The 22,169-nt window shown below is 31.6% G+C and overlaps 3 protein-coding genes and 1 pseudogene across 4 annotated transcripts; 2 read left to right on the top strand and 2 right to left on the bottom strand.

The window, feature by feature from the left end:
- The first annotated feature begins 4,632 nt into the window (after window positions 1–4,632).
- On the top strand, window positions 4,633–5,422 carry LOC123897671 (probable histone H2A.1). The gene is made up of 2 exons (XM_045948395.1): window positions 4,633–4,925; window positions 5,007–5,422. The coding sequence occupies exons 1-2, from the start codon at window positions 4,716–4,718 to the stop codon at window positions 5,247–5,249; spliced, it is 453 nt and encodes a 150-aa protein (XP_045804351.1). The 5' UTR covers window positions 4,633–4,715; the 3' UTR covers window positions 5,250–5,422.
- A 2,531-nt stretch (window positions 5,423–7,953) lies between these two features.
- LOC123896657 lies at window positions 7,954–8,274 on the top strand. The gene has a single exon (XM_045947021.1). It carries the CDS (start codon window positions 7,954–7,956, stop codon window positions 8,272–8,274), a length of 321 nt encoding a protein of 106 aa, XP_045802977.1.
- A 289-nt stretch (window positions 8,275–8,563) lies between these two features.
- LOC123898533 lies at window positions 8,564–11,494 on the bottom strand (annotated as a pseudogene).
- Window positions 11,495–16,613: 5,119 nt separating this feature from the next.
- LOC123897703 (UDP-glucuronic acid decarboxylase 6) lies at window positions 16,614–21,207 on the bottom strand. Of its 2 annotated transcripts, none has more exons than XM_045948438.1 (13): window positions 20,994–21,207; window positions 20,399–20,513; window positions 19,600–19,686; window positions 19,420–19,507; window positions 18,986–19,077; window positions 18,764–18,828; window positions 18,580–18,668; window positions 18,095–18,172; window positions 17,886–17,979; window positions 17,548–17,614; window positions 17,396–17,459; window positions 17,265–17,305; window positions 16,614–17,081 (listed from the first exon to the last, which is right to left on the bottom strand). In XM_045948438.1, exons 2-13 carry the CDS (start codon window positions 20,486–20,488, stop codon window positions 16,896–16,898), a joined length of 1,041 nt encoding a protein of 346 aa, XP_045804394.1. In that variant the 5' UTR covers window positions 20,489–20,513; window positions 20,994–21,207; the 3' UTR covers window positions 16,614–16,895. The 2 variants fall into 2 exon arrangements, with proteins under 2 accessions (XP_045804394.1, XP_045804396.1); XM_045948440.1 differs by lacking the exon at window positions 20,994–21,207 and adding an exon at window positions 20,637–20,796.
- Window positions 21,208–22,169: the final 962 nt, after the last annotated feature.

The following is a 22,169-nucleotide window of genomic DNA, read 5'->3' on the forward strand; positions in this document are numbered from 1 at the left end:
CAATAATTATATTAGGAAAACAACCGATACCTTTCAAATATCGTTATATATTAATAGTCCATTTTTTAGTAGAGTAATGAAGTGCACTTTAAAAGAAATTAATAATTTTTTTAAACATTTTAGTTTTTTTAATAATAATTTTTTTAATCATTTTCTAACGAACTATCTACATTTAGTTTTTGATGAAAATGAGGCTATTCTTTCCGGTTTTGAGTATTTTCCATTTGTTATCTCTCCATTTATAGAGAGATAGACACATTAAAAATTAGTGGGATCCATTAAAAGTGAGTACCACTAATTCGTGGACCCACTAATCTTCACTTGTGTCTATCTCTCTAAATGGAAAATAAATGGACGGATAACAAATGGAGGAAACCCAAACTCATTCTTTTCTATTCTTTCTTTTGTCCGACATTACACTTAATTTTCATTCTCCTATTATTTTCTACCCGCGTGGTTGAGTATTGGACGTGTGAGATATGAGCTCTTGTGGGCCTTTTATCTATAGATGTTTTCTCTTCCGATCCCCCACCTTTCTTTTCTACTCCCAAATTGATGTTTTTGTCCTTGGGGGTACTTCGGTTTGTACGAACCAATTTAATTTGACCTTTGATACACTTCGGTTAATATAAACCGCTCGCTTATTTGGTTCGGTTTATATTAACCGAAGTAACCTTCCATATGAATCAGAAGCCACACGAAGTCAATAGCTTCATTTTCTTTAAAAAACAAACCGCAAAACTCTCATCTTCCTCTCTTGCGCAAATTTGACGGCAACTTCAACATCCAACTTCAAATCACACTTCATCAAGTAAGTTTCTTACATTTTTTTTATCATTCTATGTATTCCTCAACAGCATGACACTCATGTTTGCTTTTTTGTTCTTCCCTAAAAAAAATTCGAAAATTTTAACATCTGATTATTGGTTAAATTGTTGATTATGTTGTTTGAATTGTTTATTATTGGTTAGTTGTTAGATTGGTTACATAATAGCATGAATGCATGTTGCTAATTAAGTAAAATGTGAATATGAGGTTAATTGAGTTATATTGGTGTAAGAATTAAGTGTTTGATTAAATTATAAATTTGAATTTATCATAGATTAATTGATTGTACTGATTGTGATTTTTTTTCTTCTATGTATAGATATGGAAGAAAATATTGGGAGAGGTAGGCATGAAAAGTCTGTTGGTGTAAGCTCTAGAGGCCAATTATTTATAATTGCATAATAAATGTATTGAATAATTTACTTATTAAATAAAGGCTTTTCTTTATTATGTTTATGTGTTAAATAATAATAGAGTCCCTAGAATAGTAAGTTCATTGTATGGAACGTTAAGTATGACTTAATCGTGAGATTCCATTAAATATAAGAACACTATTCTTAAACATATCCATAGTCAAGCTTTATTGTGAAATGGGATAACGTTAAAGCATAAAGACTATTATGTTGGTAGACTGATGATCATATCTCACTGATCATGGATAATGAGTTATCAAGTCTTCACATAGATATAAATGTTAAGGGTAACTTTATATCGGATTGACCCACCATGAGAATACTACATAGAGTGTTATGAAATGTCATAAGTTTTCTCATAGTGATAAAAGGTGTATTCCACCCTTCGACCTGAAAACCACTATGTACCCTAGATGCAGGAGTGTAATACCTTGTTGCCATTCAAACGTTATCCGTAACTGGATAATTATAAAGTTGGTTGATGGGTATCCCACGAATCATGCTGAGGGACATGAGTGACCTAGATGGAATTTGTCCCTCCTACATAACGGGAGATATGTCTATGGGCCCAATATTGAACTAGACAAGGATGACATACTATGCCTTGTGTTCAATATAGACATGATGACAAAAGGGTAATTGTACACAAGATATTTATCACGGAAAGGTTAGTCAGATCACGTGACATTCCTGTGACTTGGGTAACAGTGATGTGTTGCTAGATACCGCTCACTGTTTATAATATTACGATTAATATTATTGCCAACGTCATAAGAACCTACAGGGTCACACACATAAGGACAGTTAAGAAGGGAAAAATAAGTAAGACTTATTGTGGGGGTGCAGTTAGTGAAAAACGGTTATTGGGCTTGAGAAGCCCAATTTCGTGTAAACTAAAGACCTCATAAGAAACTCTATAAATAGAGCCTTATGAAGTTCAGTAGTTACGTTTTTAAAACCCTAACTGAGTTTAGAAAAATTCTGAATTTCTCTAAACCCTAAACCGCACAAAATTCCCTCAGCCTTCATCCAAGAACAGCTAGCACTGTGAGATCGAAGGTTCCTGTTCGTGTGGACTAAGTGGAGGTGCTGCAAGTGCGGTGCTTGTGATCAAGAAAGGCGACCACAAATTTGTTCTTCAAAGGTAATATTCTAGACCTGATCATGCTCATTCACAAGAATCCATTGATGGGAAATTTTAATTTTAAAATTCCGCTGCGTTTATAAAAGTGTTTTATGAAACGATTTCCCAACAAAGTCAAGCAATGCAAATGCTTCCGCTCGTAGAGAGCTTGCTGCAAATGCTCCTGCCTCGAAAAGAGGTCGTCGTAAGCAAGGACCACCTGTAGCGCAAGGAACACATGATGCTGAGGCGGGTGGTTCACGTTCACGTGCACGGTCACATTTAGGCCAAGCACCGGTGGCTCAATATGATTTTGAGCTTAAACTTGAACAATGCCCGTTGCAAAAAGGCCAAGCACAACAGATCGCTTCGGTTTAAATTCGTCAATTTCGTCTCCCATAACTACAAAATAAGCAAACGCAAAAAATTCAATTAACTCAATATAATAGTTACAATCCTAATAGAATACTAATTAAACACATAGAATACTAATATGCAATTTGAACAACAATTTATAAGTCATTAGCAAGCCAAATCAAGCCAAAGGCAGTAGCCTGCACAGACAAATTCAGAGTCCTAGTAATTCGGTTCGTATAAACCGAAATTTATCTGGGCAAATTTAGTCGTTCTTGTCCTACGAAAATAGGCATTAGGATAGCTAAAACAAACTAATTTAAAATGATATTTACCTGGGATTTGAGCTTCAATGCGCGTTGAATCCCTTAGATGATGTTTCAATTTTGATTTCAAGCTTTAAATGCGTGTGAAAAGCTTCCCCCTTCAATTTGGATTTTTGATTGCGTGTTAATGAAATAATATCAATGAAGTTTTGAGGCCCCAATACTTTGGAGACCCATATATTAACCCATATATGTTTAAGGAGTGAAACCTTCCACCGAAACACCGTATTTTATGAGATTTCATTTTTTTATTTTTAATTTTGTATAGGGATAAATAAAGTAACTTATTTGCTTATTCTATTCAATTTTTTTGGTTAAATTAGATTGTTGCTCTCTTACCTTATTTATTGGTTAAATTGGATTTGTTATATTTATTGGTTATGTTTGTGGATTTGATGATGAAGGAAGTGACGGATTTATGAATTTGGTGATGGGTTTTTGGGTTTGAAAATTTGGTTGACGATGGTTAACAATTTTTGATAAAATTTAACTGAAAAAACTTATTTGGTAGACATATGTATAGTTAGAGGACTGAAACGAAACAGTAAATAATTATGGGATAAAAATGATACTATTTTTTGGCCAGACTTTACTTATCTCGCGGCCGAACTTATTTGGTTCGATTCCTGGGTGAAACAATTTTTTGGCTAGACTTTACTTACCTCGCGATCGAATTCTGAACTACTAGGTCTCCTTTTCCTAGGAACCAGAACATTATAAACAAAAAAAATTGACATAATATAGTATACAATTTTATCTATAATCTTGTTCGTCTTGTTCGTGGATCAGAGTATCAGACCTTAATTAAGTCTGTCAAGTTAACTAAACACTAGGCTGATTCATTTTATTTATTCTTCATATCATTCATTTTGTTTTAAGTTCGATCAAATAATCTATAAGATGGTTTATATTTATTCCCTTTCAACCTCTTTTTTAATATTATTTTTCCTCTATATTAATTTAATTACCCTTTTATTTTTATGAAACAAGTCCATATGAATGACAATTCTGAGACTGCACATTTTATCCGCTTTTAAGTTAATATTTTTTACTATATGTATTTTAGTGTAATAATGAATACACAGTAATTTTGTAAAACTACTATTATCTTTTTTTGATCTAAATATTCATCTTAATCTTGATAAAAATTTAAACATGTCACTTAATATGAAACGGAAGAATGAGCTCTACAATTTTATAAGTTAGTCAAAATAAACTAATTTACTGACCAATAATAAATTAGTACTGAACTTAATGATTAAGTCTTTGTCAAAATAAGTAAGTCAAATGAGCTATACAATTTTATAAGTTAGTCAAATAAGTTATTTTTTTTTATCAATTATTTATTTTAAGTTAGTCAAATAAACAATAAATTGAATTATTTACTTTTCTTTCAAATATATATACTTTTATATTATTTATAATCTAAGTAATTCTCATTGGTTCATTTTAGAAAACACGGATTGCCAAATAAGCAATCCTCAGCCATAGATAAGTTCTAATCCAACGGCCTAAAACCTTTCAATGCAAAATCCTACAACAAACTCTGACACTATAAAACCTTGCCATCACATTCACCATTTTCTTCATCACATTCTTCATTTCTCAGAGTTTCTCAAAACACAGAGAATTCTCAGCTAGATTCAATTCGAAGCTTTCTCTCTCGCAACAATGGAAGCAACCAAGACTAAGAAAGTAGGAGCTGGAGGAAGAAAAGGTGGTGAATCAAGGAAGAAGGCGGTTACCAGATCCACCAGAGCTGGTCTTCAATTCCCCGTCGGAAGAATCGGCCGTTACTTGAAGAAAGGTCGTTATGCTAAGCGTATCGGTACCGGTGCTCCGGTTTACCTCGCCGCCGTTCTTGAATATCTTGCTGCTGAGGTAAATTTCAATTTCAGTTTCGATTTAAATTTTCCCTCTTCTTTTTCAATTTTGAATCTGAAACCCTAATTTCATGATCAGGTTCTTGAATTGGCTGGAAATGCTGCACGTGACAACAAGAAGAATCGGATTATCCCTAGGCATGTGTTGTTGGCTGTGAGGAACGATGATGAGCTTGGAAAATTGCTTGCTGGTGTCACTATTGCTCATGGTGGTGTTCTTCCTAATATTAATCCAATTCTTTTGCCTAAGAAGAATGAGAAAGCTGCTGCTAAGGAGCCGAAATCTCCATCGAAGGCTGGAAAATCACCGAAGAATGCTTAGATTTTAGTTTCTTGTTGGTTTTGTTGATATATAATATCACAGTTTAGGCACATGTAATGTAGCTTAAATATGTTCATGTGTTTGAAGTATTTTACTATTTAGGATTTGGATCACAGTGAATCTTATGTAAAAGTTTGATTCATTAATGGAAAATATCTTGATCTTGGTTTTAATCGTTTTTAATCTTTTGCGTAGAAATGTTATTTATGATTTTGCCTAAATTGATAATGGAACTTAAGTTTTAATTATTGATTTTAGATGTATGTACTGTAATTCTCATTAACTGTGATTTTGAGGTTCTGATCATGTTGAGGGAAATAATGAGGAATTTGATGTTCAATTAACTCAAATTATGACATGTGAGATTTTAATATCTAGACTAATATATCATACCGTAAACGATGGGGACTTGCTTTTACTAGTTTTGAATTTTGATGCGTGTAGGTGGTTCAGAATCGAGTTTCCTTAGATAGCTAATGCCAAAATATCAATAAACTTCAAAAGTGATTAATTTCGCTTAAGGATCACAGGAAGTATTTTAGGTCATTTTTCAAATCATTATGGTACTCACAAAATACTATTGGGCCGTTGCACCCGATAAAATAAATTTTATAGTAGATGATCTAATAGATTTTGGAGGAGCTCTTACGAAAGTCATGTTAAAATTTAGGTTGAGCTTAATTTAACTTTATAAAATTGACTTTTAAAGAGAGATTGTACCTCACTTATAAACACATTTTCATGTCATTTCTCAACCAATGAGACTCTTAACAAGTTAGTAACAAAAGTGAAGTGAGAATTCAAAGTCTTTTCATCAATACCGTTATGGATAATTTTTTTGGACTTCTACAAGTACATCAATTTCGACTATTGTTTGTTTCAAGATTCTCCAATTTAACCATTTGTTAGGATAGGCAATTGATACTTGGAGACGAAATTGGCATTAGCCCCGTATGCTACTTTATTCTATGATATTCCGAAATGCACCCAAAAAGTTGTTAGACTGTTTTAAGAGTTTATTTATTTTTTTTTTTGTCGAACACCTCACCGGTGCACACTTAATTTAATCTAAGTTTCAACAAAAATGAAAAACAAATAGGTCACACAACTAAAAACAACACTACTCCAAACCGAAGCCTCGGCTAGGTATGTTGTTTTGGAAGTGGGTAGGGCACTAGTGGCTCTGAGGGCCGACAAATAACCAAGAAGATGGGAATCTGATGCTTAAGAACATGGTTAAGAATTTGTCTAGGATGTTTCGCATAAACTCAACAATAAAACAATCTAAACGGACAAGTAAAAAGCCATGACCACATAAATTAGTCTTTTTTAGGTAAGCGTAGTCCAAATTAAAAGCTTGAACAAATTTAGCTAATAAACGACTTGATTCACCACACGCCTAACATGAATGAAACTAATAGACTTATAACTAGAACTTAAATTGAAGCAATCTTCTCCAATTGTTTCCAAGTAGATTGACACATGATGCTTGTCTTTGTCTCCATTGATATTGAATTAAATCCCATCAATTTATGTTTTATAATTAAATTCATTGAATTAACTATATAATTTATCCAACTCTGTATATTAAACGAGAGTATATTCACTCTTAAAAGTATACATTCACTCGCTAGATCTTTTTCTACTGGTAAAAGTGTTGATAACATAAAAAATACTGCATCCGGTCCTATATATATATATATAAGGAACACTTTGGAAAAAAAATTTGATCATTTTTATAAGAAATTCTCTTTAAATTTATTCTTTATTAAATAGATAATCTCTTGTATACCCTTATTAAATTGTATAAAATGCAACATATTCGAATATTATGCATTAATTACACAAACACATTCTCAAGGTTAGTTTTGAAATAATACATAACATTTTAGAATTTTTAATAAAAAAAATAAGTATAATTGGTATGTGTGTTTTTCTCAACATGTTCCTTGTATATAGGACCAGAGGGAGTACTACTTATTAACAATATTATGTCTTGAATTTAGTAAAAAAAAATTATGTGTTGGATCATTCATATAATAATTAACCAAGTCATTGGGCTCAAGTGGTTAATGAGCTTCATCAAAAAGGATGGATTTCTGGAAAACTCGGGTTTGATTCCTAGGTGGAACAATTTCTTGGCCAGACTTTACTTATCTCGCGATCAAACTCTGGACTACTAGCATCCTTTTCCCCTAAGAACCAAAAGGTTATGAAAATAAAATAAAATTCATATAATAACTATATTTAACATTAAATTTGTAACATTTAATAAAAAATCGTATTATATATTCAACTTAACAATGGTTAAAATTGGACTATAATTTGTGGACTTTTCCTTTAATTCTTTAATTGAATTGAATGTCCTATGTTCCCCACCAGCCTGACCCTACAAAACCTCTGAGCTGATTAATTCAGAGCAACAACTAATTAATCAACACGTTTTAACTATAAATAATTATCATAATTATTATGCGTGAACAAATGCCTAATACCCAAAAAAAACCGTTAAACCAAAACTACAAGACTAACCACAAATGCAGTTGCGTCATAATGCAAGAAAGTTTTGTAAACGTGCTTCCACGCCACCTCTTTCTTCTAACTTAGTGCCACACAATTCTCACTCTATTCCACCAACACTTATATTCCTAAGTACTACTTAGGTTCTTGTTTTTGTTTATTTGTTTTTAATGATCAACTAATCATGTTTAGTCTTGTTTGCTTCCATTCATTTTTCCGGGAACTTCCTTATGCAACCAAATGGACGGTTCTATTGATTATTACGGCAGTGTTGGCGTCGTTGGCGCCCGGTGTGGCCTTTATGTTTGCAGTATCTCAATCATCAAAGCCTTGTCAACATCATGAATCTGTGAGGATTCCTTTCGATTCTCCGACGGAGATGGTTTGCTTGCCGGAATATGCGGTGGTTAGCACTTCCCACTTTGATTTCTTCTTGCCAACTTTGTTTGCTGCTTTGGTTGTTTCTGTTTCTACTTGCTTGCTTCGTTCTGTACTCTCTACATGAAGATGCACATTCATTTTATTCATTTTTTTCTTAACCCTCTCTCATTCGAAAGGAAAATTGACTCTGCTAATCCGGGTTATATGTAAGTAAAGTTTGATTAAGGATTCCTGGTCAGACTTACTTACCTCGCGGCAGAACTCTGGATTACTTTCCCCCGGAAAGTAGAGGGTTAATAAAAAAAAGTTTGATTAAGGACTGATATATAGAAAGTTTTATACTTTGAATTTTGTATACATGATTGTATTGAATTCATTCAGTTACTACCATGATAAAATCATTAGATGTTATTTTGCTAGAAAGTTTGTAAATTTAATTTGTGTGTTCTTGTACTTATCTAACATTTTCCAAGATTGATAGGACCATGGTAGATTTTACCTAGCTACCTATCTCCACATACATGAAATGCTTCATTTTTGTTTTCAAGTATACATGGCACACAAAGCATAATAACAAGAATTTACAAACCAAACACTCAATGGCACATAAAGCACATTGCAACACTAGAGATGCTAATGCTACATATTGTATTGAAAAGATACTATTTATTACCAACCCATTAATGTTCTCCTAACTCTATTTACAATTAGATTTCTAGCAACAATACCTGTTAATTGAAATTCACAGTTTTCATCCAAAAGAAATCTGTAAACCTCCCATTCACGATCTGATGCCGAATACCTTCCTACTTCAGCCTAACACAAAAAGGGAATTTATTTATTTGACAGTAGCAAAGACACTACAGAATTACTATCACATTTCTGAGTTTTCTTACTGAGAAAATGCAGATTCCAAGTGTTTTGAGAGCAAATGTAACATCATAAAAAACTCGAGGTCTTCCGTTTCCAGAAAGCTCGACTGGATTGGCGACCAATAGTTCAGTATCCGGGCCTCGGTCTGCAATGATAGCTCGCAACGGATGAAGCATTCCAATTTCAAACGAGAACATAGTTCACCTTGCTTGTCAGGATCCAAAATCTTTTTCCCATCTTTCTGCTGAATGAATATGTCTAACTCACGATACCCCATGACATTTGGTGAAAACCGGCCATACGAAATCTGCTAAAAAAAATTCAAGCGTCATTAAACTACTATTATATATATAGTTGCCAGCGCAAATACAAATTCAATACAATTTCTATTCCGACAACTAATTATGTACCATAGTATGAATAATTATGGTGAAGAAAAAACTGTACCTTAAAATTTAGGTCTTTGAAAGTTCTCATGATGTCATAATGAAGGCCCTTGTGATCAACACATTGAATTTGAAGTAGTGTATGAGCCGGGCTTAAGGAATTGTCTAGTGTTACATTGGCTTTCTTCAACTTTTGCATATTTGGGCTAAGAGATTGTGATCGAACTTCATTATCCGACAACTCACATTGAAATAGTTCCTTGGCTAGCACAGGAGACAGAGAAGAGATGCCATGATTATGTTCATACTCTTGTCCTGCCAATTGAAGTTCACATTTGATACACGAATCTGCCAAATCTGTGTTTAATCTTTCACATGTCTCATCCTGTCGCTTTCTTGTGTGTAGAAGTTCCCTATAAGAAAATTGAAGCAAGTATGGTTACTTAGCACTGACACAAACACCTGGCACATTACAAACACCAATACTTCAAAACTCAATAATAATTTGTGAAAATGAATTAATTGAATGTAATCACATGTATTGATGTCTTGTCTGCGTCGGATACCCCGCATACATTTTCAATTAGAAGTGTTGGTGCTACCAAGGCAGTTATAAAAACTCTACATTCTATATGTTGTATAAAATCAAAAACTTCACTCACATGTTATCTGTTATGAAAAATAGGTCCAAAACCTTGCCATCCGGGGTTGTAGTCACTTTCACCCTTTGAATTGTAAGTTCAAGCTCAGACAGGACTTTCGTCACATCTAGAACAAAATCATGAACAAAGGTATAATCAACACAATTAGAGATGAAATAATCAAAATGTATATACACATGGAAGATCATTTCGGGCGAAGATATTTTGATTACCGTGCAATAATCCTTTTCGATCGAGGCAAGAGAACTTCAATAGATAAACAGGAGAAGATGTGGTGGGTTTCTGGACAAGATAAAATGAGGCTAAACAAGGTGGACAAATTGCCTGAAGACGGTCTTTCAGGTAAGAATAACTCATAGGAAGCAATACAGATTGTGGAATAACCCACAATACAATGTAGCACCACATGCCATCAGTTGAAACATCTGGATAATATATTTGCAACACAGGAGTATAACGAACAATTCACCGTAAAGTTAGTAATATCAACCGTTGATAAATGAATATAGAGTCCATCGGATTTGCAAAAAATAAGTAATGGATATAACAAAACATGACAAAATAACACAACACAAATTTTTAAAGTATTGAATAACTTTTTGTTATATACGATATTTGGTGGACAAACAATTATTTTGGTATTTTAACAGTTTGTACTTTTACTTGAGACAAAAAATTACGTGAGACCAAAATATGAGTTTTTGTCCAATCTGCTCCTTAATTTGTCAATTGTTCTGTCAAATAAGCAATTTCATTACGTAGAATTGAAATATACTCCCTCTGATTTGTTATAAAAAAACAGTTTGTAGTTCATAGAATGTTTGAACTATATGATTCATAATATAAACTAGATAGATCAAATTTCAAATATTCTACAAACCTATAAAGCAAACAAAATTTTTCTTATAACAAGTACATGAGCAAGTACTAACATACTACTACTGAAATAAACCGGACACATCAAATATCAAATATACAATAATAAGCAATTTAATTACATAGAATGTTTGAACTATCTTATTCATAATATAAAAGAGATACATCAAACATTCTACGGAAACAAACAAACTTTTTGTACAGGAGCAAGTACTAACGTACTACTTACCTCCTTTGAGAATGGAGAGACCAAAGTGAAGAATGAATCTACAGATGTCGCAAGCGAGACCGGTCTTGTCGGGACAATTGACAGTGATGATGAAAGGTTCACCGGGTTTGTTTCCTAGCTGAATTTGAACTGCGTCGTCATTTCCACTAGACAACAACCTCATCATATCATAGAATTCAATAATGTTTGTTTGAGATTATCATTATTATTATGTACTTTGTCTGCAACTACTATATATAGTTGTAGGTGTCCACGTCAGTGTTCGCGAAGGTACTTCAGTGAAACGTGGCTGAGGTAGAACAGGCCAACATGAGGATGATGATCATGATGTTGGTTTAGAGTTTAGACACTCTTTTATTTAATTTATATTTATTTATCACAATGTATTTATAGATAGTAATTTTTTTTAATTGAAAATTGTACATTTTTTATGATAAGCGATAAGTTATAAGCTCGTAAGCTACTTTGAAATATCGTTTGAAAAATAAACTACGGAGTATAAACCATTAAAATAAACTATAAGCTCTTTTTGAAAAACGTTTACCAAACATTTTTTGGTCCTCTAGATTTTCACTTTTTAATTTTAACCTAAAATACTATTACTTTAGTAATTTAACTATTTAATCTTTAGTTTTTGTTGTTGAGGGTAATTCATTGTAACCAATGTTGGTTACTTGTAACACAAGTAAAAGAGTTAGTTAGGTGATTTTATGTGATGAGTTGTGTGTTTGTTAGTTTTTTCTGTTATGTTAGTTACTTGATCTTAGGGAGTTAGTTAGGGGTAGTTACTAGTTTGTTAGTAACTTAACCTTTAAGCAACACATTATAAATAGTGGTGTAAAGTGACATTGTGATATAGTGAGATCAATAACAATAACTTCTTTCTCTCTTAATTCTCTCTCAATTATGTGTGTATATTCTTGCTTTAATTAAGTTCCAACAGTGGTATCAGAGCCTGGTTGCTCCTTAATTTTGAAGGGCTATTGATGCATCAGAGAAGGTATGCAATTGTGTTCATGCCGTCATAGATTACAACATCATTATCAATAAAGTTTCTGTTAAGAGGTTTCATATAGTTAACGATGATGATAGTGCTAAATCATTTACTAGTAATGAGTCATATTCATTGAAATAGATCAATTAGTTTGAAGGATCTTGTTAATGGCCACACATTTGAGATGTTAATAATTTGTTCGAAAATGCTTCAAACTGTGGAATTGATTCGGTGTATTGGTGACTGAGGGACGACTCTTGTGACAGTGGTAAAGTTGTGATGTGGAGAGTGAAGAATCTATTTTTGGTGGTGTTTAATCTAAAGAAGAAAGAGTCAAAATCTTGGGATTCAATGACATGTGTTGGTTGTCAAGGTTCTGGTATGGTGTTGATATGATTCAACAAATGCAACATTCTTGCAATGAATGTAAGGGTATTGGAGAGATGATCAATTACAAAGAGCGATACCCACTATGCAATGGAGAGAAGGCTGTTCAACAGAATAAAACTTGTGACGGTGGAAAATTTGAATTCTGAGTTGGTCGAGATTTGAGAAGATTCAAGTTAGTGATGGGGCCTTGTTGGTGTAAAAAAGTGTTTCAAATTGAAAAATTTGCATCTTGTGAGTGTGTGTTCATAGGGGGGTCTTTGATCCAACAATTGGTGAGTGTCCAGAAGTTGGAATTGTTGTTGAGCAGTGCAAGATGATAAAAAGGCTTCATATTGATGGGTTGAGTCTAACAAAATTAGTGAAGATTTTGTTACAAAAGGTGTACTAATTTGCAAGATATTGTGTTGCTGCTAAGAACCCTACAATATATCACAGAGTTTGGGAGCAATTGCTGCATACTGTCAGGATTTGGAATGGTTAGTTCTTTGTGGGACTGGTACATAGTCAGTGATGCTGGTGGTGAGTGCATTGTTGACTAAGTTTGGTGCTGGTGGTGGCAAGAAAGTGTGCTTTAAAGGGCTGTCATGTGTCTAGTGTTTGGTTCGCAACATTTTGTTTTTTGAGTATTGTAATTTGGCTAAACCAAAGTGTAGATACATTGGCAACAATTAATTAGGTGGTGTGTTGAGGGTAATTCATTGTAACCAATGTTGGTTACTTGTAACACAAGTAAAAGAGTTAGTTAGGTGATTTTATGTGATGAGTTGTGTGTTTGTTAGTTTTTTCTGTTATGTTAGTTACTTGATCTTAGGGAGTTAGTTAGGGGTAGTTACTAGTTTGTTAGTAACTTAACCTTTAAGCAACACATTATAAATAGTGGTGTAAAGTGACATTGTGATATAGTGAGATCAATAACAATAACTTCTTTCTCTCTTAATTCTCTCTCAATTATGTGTGTATATTCTTGCTCTAATTAAGTTCCAACATTTGTTAATTTAACTATAATTTAAAATTAAAGTTTAAAATGTTAAACTAAAAATGAAATACTGTAGTTAAATAAACTAAAGATTTTTTTTTTTTGACAAAACTAAAGATATTTTAACATCTTAATAATAATACTTTGTTTTTTAAAAATTATTTAGAACATGATAAGTGAACATTTAAAAAAAAGCATGAACAAAAACTAAAAATATATATAGAAAGACCAAAGTTCAAAAAAAAAAACTTTAGAACTATAAATAAAATTTGATATATTTAAAGGAACAAAAACTTATTTAACCAATAAAATTAAGTTATAAATTAGGTGATCTAATACTGTCTATATTATGATTAGATTTTTTTTGATAAAGGATACTTGTAAATATTTATGCATAACTTCCCCTTTATCTAAATCCAAACCTAACACTCTAAATTTGTTAACTGCATATTTGGAATAGCATTACGATAGACTGACACACTTACCGTGGGAAGATATCTCACATAGCTTTGATCGATCACACGGAAATTATTATTTCCGAAAAATGCACAAAAGAGATTTCAAAAGCACTTCTATAATAAGAAATTTCAATTCAATAGTAACATTTCCGGTGAGAAAATATTTATATAAATGCGCGCGAACCAAATGTAATAGTTTAAAATTTGAATGTGTATCTACACCTTAACTACGAACAATAGGATCGAGGACTAAAGCATTTTCTAAACCATTGCACATAAGAGGCATTCTTACTTAGGTACACACACATAAATTTATAAAATTAAAAGAAAAATAAAATAATTACATCTATCAAGATTATTCTAATCATTTTCTCTTTAATAAAATAGTCACATTGATCAAGATTATTCTAATCATTCTTACCTTAACCATGAACAATAGGATCCAGGACTAAAGCATTTTCTAAACCATTGCACATCAATATAGATAGACAGTTTATCTTTTCTTTGACAAAGATCCAAAAGGCAACAACATTGATCAATAATCCATTGTACAAGATTACCAAACTTTAATTCCAAAAGATCTTCGTCCGTTTATTCAATCGAATAATCTATCGAGGCAACAAAGACAAAGACAACACTATGGTTAATATCGAATCAAATTATACATTATATATTTTTGCTTCAGTATTAACCATAATGTTGTCTTTCTCTAGCTTATTCATGCTGCATCAATATATTTTTCATTCTAATAAACTAACAAAGATCTTTTAGAACAATTAATTAAGTTCATAACAATTGTAAAACTACCCCTTTTGGATATTTTCCAATGAGAAAGCGTGAAAGGTTTTTCAACCATACTCATATAATCCTAAACAATTTTGTTTTAATAAATCATATTGAATTTTCTACGCTTTATATAGTAATTTCCTACTTTCTTCTCAAGTAACCCATGTTTCTTTCATTTGTTTGTTACCTATTTACTTGATATTGGATATAGCAAAGGAAATTTTGAATTGAATGTATTGTGCTGATCTCTTCCCAGCTTGACCCTACAAAATCTCAACTGAAACAAGTACTCTTTCTTTTTTATTTCTTTTATTTTTTATAAACCACCTCTTTTTATTCCACAAAAAAAGCAAACCAATATCTTTTAATTATTTATTTATTGTAAAAAAAAAGCAAAATAATATCTTTTATCTATATATTGTCGATATTTTTTGCAACAAACAATATCTTTTTAATTTTTTTTTTTTGAAACAAATATCTTTTTAATTTTAGTTAACCTGTTTGTTTATTTTTTCTCTCTCCTCGAGTCTCTCTCATCTACTACTAATATATTAAAATCAATTACCATCAAAGTCACTAATTTATCCTTATTACTTTTAACTTATTACTATTAACACGTTGCAAATTTTATATCCTTCATTGTAATTTCACTAAAAATAAAAAATAAAAAAATAAAAAAAGAATATAAGACAAATACAAAAAAAAGATCAGATGCTTAAAAATAGAAACAAAACATATTATAGATTGCATAAAAATAGCAACAAAACATATTGATATGATCAACTCAATAATCTATTAAAAGAAAAAAGAGAATAAAATAGTCAATAAAAAAATATAGAAAAAATAAGATGAATAGACATAAAATTAGGAATATAGAAATAAAAACATAAACAATATCTATATATATATATATAAAAAGAAACATAAACAATATTTTTTATAAAAGAAAAACTATTAACTATTTATTTTTGACAAAATATAATATTAACTAATAATAATAATAATAATAATAATAATATAATAATAATAATACAATAAAGTTAATTACTATCAAATTTACTAAATTATCCTAAATATTCCTAATCACATTTCTAATTTTTTTATTAAAAAATATACATGAGACTATTATTTGTGACAAATATATAAAAAATTAGATAATTTATCATTGATAATTATCATCAAATTTATTCATTTCATAAATTTTACAAAAAATAGCACAATAATTTCACTTATATTTTAACAATATTATATAACAAATTTATAAATATTTTATTCTAAATAAATTTTCTACCATAATATAATGACAAACTTAAATATCGAATAAAAGTCAATGACCCGTGCGAATACACGGGTCTTTAAACTAGTACTTTTTTATATATCAAAAGAGAAATTTAATAGAAAAACATTTTTCATGGTTAAGAAAAATTGAAAATCAGACAAATCAAATCTATTTCTAACAGGGGCAGCCACATGCATGTGCCATGGCCATGGCATATGACTCTTAAAAAATGAGGTCTCAAACAAATATATACAATAGTATTAGTAAATTAGAGGGTGCAATAACAAGTCCAGTTTCTCTAAATGTAAGAAGAATGACACGTCTTAATAGCTAGAAGATATCTCACAAACCTAACAATCTAAATTTGTTAAATGCATATTTGGAATAGCGTTACTATGGACTGATACATGGTACCATAGGAAGATATCTCACATAGTTTCGATTTCGATTGATCGAGCAGTAATTATGATTTCCGAAAAACGCACATAAGAGATTTCAAAAGCACTGCTATAATAAGAAATTTCAACTCAATAATAACATTTCCAATAGGAGAATTTGGAAGAAAAAAGAAGAAGCAATCATATTGTATCAATTACAGAACATGGCCAAGTGACCCTTCCTGGTCCTACACATTTTTATCCAATGCTCTCTGCCATTACTTGACCAATAATAATAAAAAAGGAAAGAGTAAAAACAATACAACAAATTTCAAAGAATTTGCAACCATCCTCACCATAATGCTCAAAGTGAAATATCTAATAGTGACAAACTCATCCCAAGTATAATGATATCAATATCCATCATGATATGAAGTGAAAGGACAAAACCAAGTTCAGTTAGTTCTTCTTGGGAACTCCGAGCCTCAGACGGAAATCCTCTTCCATAAGCGGAAGACCATCACGCAACTTGACCTTTGGTTCCCATCCAAGCAATTCAGTTGCTTTTGTTATGATTGGTTTTCTTTGCCGAGGATCGTCCGGAGTGTTCTCCACCATTTTTATCTCCACATCTGGATTAATAAGCTGCAAAACCATCCACAAACCATTAACCAACTTCAAATATTTCACCTTGCATAGTATAAGGCCAATAAATTGGTATTCAAGAGTTCCTTTTTCCACTATTCAGAGGTTTAAGCTTAAATGTGATATACTAAGATAAAGATACATATTTGACATTCCAAAAGAACTAAACGGTTCAGAACTGACCTCTTTCACATTCTCAGCAAGTTCAGTCATAGTAAATTCACCTGAAAAAGTAATGTATAATCAATTCAAATTCGTACAACAGAAAAATCAGGGCACACTGCACATAAGAATCATTGGTATTGTAATGTAACCTGGGTTTCCAATGTTGATCGGACCAGTGTGTTCTCCTTCCATGAGACGAATAAGGCCATCAACCTAATGCATATCAAACATATAACAACCATAAATCAGCATTGTTATGCTATATGCAAATAAAAAAAGATGAGTAACACTTCATATATACCATGTCGGAGACATAGCAGAAACTGCGAGTTTGTGTTCCTGGAAGTTGGACTGTTAGGGGTTCACCACTGCAACACATAAGATTACATGAGAAGTAACGGTTAAGAATCCACTTTCAACATGGTGCACAACAAATTGTAACTAGTCCACTAAATCAAGGTATTCTGATTAATGATTCATAATTAAACTTAAAAATAAACAGCTAGTTATTCAAGCATAAAATTTATGTTGGTTATAAAGACCGAGTTTGCAGTATGACTGTTTGGTAGTTTTCTCATAGAAATAAGCCATGAGTAATTATTATAGTCAGCCATATCATAACATTATTTAAGGATTTACCGAATTGCTTGAGCGATGAAGTTACTGACAACACGCCCATCATCAATATTCATGCGTGGTCCATATGTGTTGAAGATTCTGGCAATGCGTATTTCTGTGAAAATATGGAAATCATTATTTAGTTAATAGTAGATTAAAAAATGAATCGGCAATATCCTATATCAATGAGGAGTTACTTGTATGGTGAAGAAAACATGGCATAACATTACCTATTCCATGCTGCCTATGATAATCAAACATCAAAGTTTCTGCCACACGCTTGCCCTCATCATAGCAACTCCGAACACCTGTTGTGAAAAATTCATCATATTACACAATATCTTCAAGGCTACGGGTATCAGTAAAACATATTATTTTGTTTTGAGGAATTCGTTAACATAAAATAACCCAAATCATGCTCGTCAAGATTCAACAGGCTAAAACTTGAAAAAAAATGACATCTTTAAACAAATGTTCTTCGCTACAGTTTGAAAATATATGGATGTGAAGGATCTTATCAAAACATAACTCAAAGAGAACATATATTCAAATGTTTAGCTCTGTACGTAGTTGAAAATATGGTTTGTCCATTAAAAATATTTGCGAAAAGTATAAAAACAAAATGATAATGTAAATCCGCTTAACTAATTGATAAAAATGAAAAGCCACTAAATAAGATTATCCGGTTTGGCATGCCATAGAAATAAGTATGTACCAATAGGGTTAACATTTCCCCAATAGCTTTCTGGTTGTGGATGCACAAGAGGGTCTCCATATACTTCTGAAGTAGAAGTAAGCAAAATCCTGTGAAAATTACAATCTCATAAAATCAACTGACATTAACAGTTTGACTATCAACAAAAGATTCAAAAAAAAGAAGAAATGAAGAAATTCCTAACCTTGCTCCAACTCTCTTTGCAAGTCCAAGCATGTTCAGTGTTCCAATTACATTTGTCTTTATTGTCTGTAAAGTTATTCCTTTAAATGTTAGATAATTTGTACACTATCTGAAGAATGGGTTCTGTATGCTACTTTTGTAAATGTAGCAGGAAGCAAACAATAAGCCTTTTAGACAGTTCACACAATCATGTGTACAGGCTAAAAAAAATTAAAAATCCTACCTTCACAGGGTTGTATTTGTAGAAAATCGGAGAAGCAGGGCATGCAAGATGGTAGATCCGATCAACCTCAACCAACAGTTGCTCTGTCACATCTACTCGGGGGAAAAGAAAATAAATGAATACCGAGCTAAAGACATTAGGAAGCATCATCATTCATGTTGTGTGAGTGCAATATCAATAGGCCAGCTGGTTTACAACGGTGCGTGATTTGCAGCCAGTTTAATATCTTATTTTATAACCAAAAAGCTTCTTTTGCATGCTTCATAGTTTTTAAGAACATATTTAAGACCACTAACAAGCTAAGATTTAACACCATAAATACAATAGTACATGCATAGGACACAAATCTTGACATGAATTTCAATTTTCATCTTATATGCAATAATAGAGTCAGGTTGGAGTTGATTGTTATAGAAAAATTGAAGAAATTATACCATGACGAATTAGCTCAAATCTTGGATGACCAATCCATTTTTTAAGGTTGTCTTTAGATCCAGTGAAGTAGTTATCAGCTACAATTACCTGAATAGCCAAACATCAAAACTTTGTCAAAGCTCTTGATACACTAGTAAATTTGAATACTTGATACATAGAAAGGAATAAGTCATGCAAACCTCGTTTTTTTCATTTTCCATCAATCTGTCAACTAGGTGAGAACCAATAAAACCAGCTCCTCCGGTGACCAAAATTCTCATATTGGACTGGTTCAAGAATGAAATGAAAAAAAACCATGATTAAGACTCCATAAATAATAGATCCTGGCCACAACATTTCTCTGGTAAACAAAAAAATTTCAATTGTGAGATAATACAATATGTTACATCATATGCATGGAAATGGATCCTCTCACTGCATTACATAATTCACCAGCATGGTAGACGGTTAAATCTGATACCCTCCCCTGAAAAAAAAAATCGTGATTTTCCATCTTGCCACTTAATCATAGGTGGATGGGGAGTCCTGGTCGAAAATTTGGATCCATTGTTGTGAGACTAAGTGATCATGAGTTTGAGTAATGAATTCAGCCTCTTATAAATGCAAGGTAAGACTACTTATAATAGAACTGCAACGGATCCACCCCTTCCCTGGACCACTCTATCGCGCGAGCTTTATGGCACTAGGTTTCCCCCTCTTACATATGCTAAGCATTCCACGACAACCATAATGTATGTTTTGACAAGTGAATACATTGGTAAAATGATGAATTCAAAGCAAGACCACATTCTGCGATATCTGAATTTCGATACACATGTTTCTCCCGGTAGAAATAAGCTCAGATAATTACTAAATGATATCATGCAATTAATGCACCAAGCAACAACAACAAAATAACATGAATTCGACATAACATGATTCAAGCAGAAAACCAAAATCACAAAGCGGCACAAATAAATGCTAGCAGGCAACATTCACCTGAAAGAATTTGGAAAACCGCAACGGAGATGGCTGGGGAGGTTGCTTTGTGGTTGTTTGTTGATCTCCATTAGAAGAATTTGCCGCCATTGTCAAAATCTCCAAAGTTCAATTCCTGAACCAATTTACAAATAGTCAATTCTCAGTTTCTCACACTATCATACACTAACAAGCTACTAAAATGTAATACACCAAATTATTCACACAGCTTCAAATCTAATGAAAATAGAGCAAAAACCTGAAAATGAAACTTAACCAAATACCAATCAAAAACCCTTAATCCCAATTATGGTACAGAAATGATCTATGATGAAAGCACCATTTTATAGAGAAAAAAAATTCTAAAAATTGAAACTTTTCCCACCAAACGCTAATTTGATACAAAACGTAAATTGATTAAATTAAACTAAAAGTGTAAAGAAGCCTTAAAACACACGGAAAGTTGAATTGAACAACAACATCATAATGGGTCCACAGTAGTGGCAAGAAAACAGAAAAATGTGAAATTTTAACAAACATTTTATAAAAGAAAAAACCCACCAAACATTAAAAATGGAAAAAAATAATTGAAGATTGAATTTTGATAGTGGATTACCTAGTGATAAAGGGTTTAGTGAAATGAGATTTGAGGTGAAGAATTTGTGGATCTGATCTGAGGTGGTGATGGTGGGAATGTGAATGAAGGATCCAAAATGCAAAGATTGTTTTTTTGTTTGAGGTTTTGGTATTATTGCATGTTTGATGTCGTGTCCCTTCAACGATTGTTGAAATTGAGACACCAAAACATAGTAGATTGACTTCACATGAAATGAATAATTTAACATTTTCAGAAAGAAAGAATGAAAAAAATATTAACAGTTTAACAAAAAAATATCACCAAAAAATCTTAAATATATTTTTATAATATTTAGTTTGGTTCAATTAAGATGGATGATCAAATATATTTTTACAATTTTTAAAATGTCAAAACTTAATTGAACCAATTAAATATTGTAAAAATATCATTTAATCCGTAACAAAGGAACCTAAGAAAGGTTGATAGTATGACTCAAGCTCAAATCTCATATATCTTCTTATTTATTTACTTTAAGAATGAAATTTTTAACTACTATAGTTTGTTTGACAAGTATATACTTCTTCCATTTCAAATTACTTGTCGTTTTAGAAAAAAACAATAAATTAAAAAAATATATTTTTGCATCTTATCTTTCTATTATACCTTTATTTTAATTCACCAATAATTTTTTTTGCATACATTTTCTCTTTTCAATAAATTTAATATATCATGTACCGAAAAAAAAATTAATATGTTATGTACCAATTTTTTTTAAAAAAAAAACTTTAGTTTTTCAAATATATATTAAATCTTTTACGATTTCAACAACTACTCCTAAATATTTGGAATTTACATAAGGATATAATAGACAAAATATAACCTTAAATTATCAAAACGACAAGTAATTTGAAACAATTTTTTTTCCTAAAATGACAAGTAATTTGGATGGAGTATATAACTTGATCTTTTATATTCAAAGGGATATTCATTAGGAGTTATTTGAAAAAGAAACTATGAAAGTATCAAAAAATTGAAAATGGATTTATATTTAAGGACTATTTACTTTTTTTCTCGTGGAAATTAATCAATTTTTTTGTTGTTGTGTTGATAAATAAATATATTTCGTAATAATAGAACAAAATTTATGTGTCCCGATTATTGTGACAAGTGTGAGTTAAGTTCACATTGCTTAGTAAAGTAAAGGTTGAACACTTT

Source organism: Trifolium pratense, linkage group LG7 (assembly GCF_020283565.1).
Source record: "Trifolium pratense cultivar HEN17-A07 linkage group LG7, ARS_RC_1.1, whole genome shotgun sequence".
NCBI classification, from domain to species: domain Eukaryota; kingdom Viridiplantae; phylum Streptophyta; class Magnoliopsida; order Fabales; family Fabaceae; genus Trifolium; species Trifolium pratense.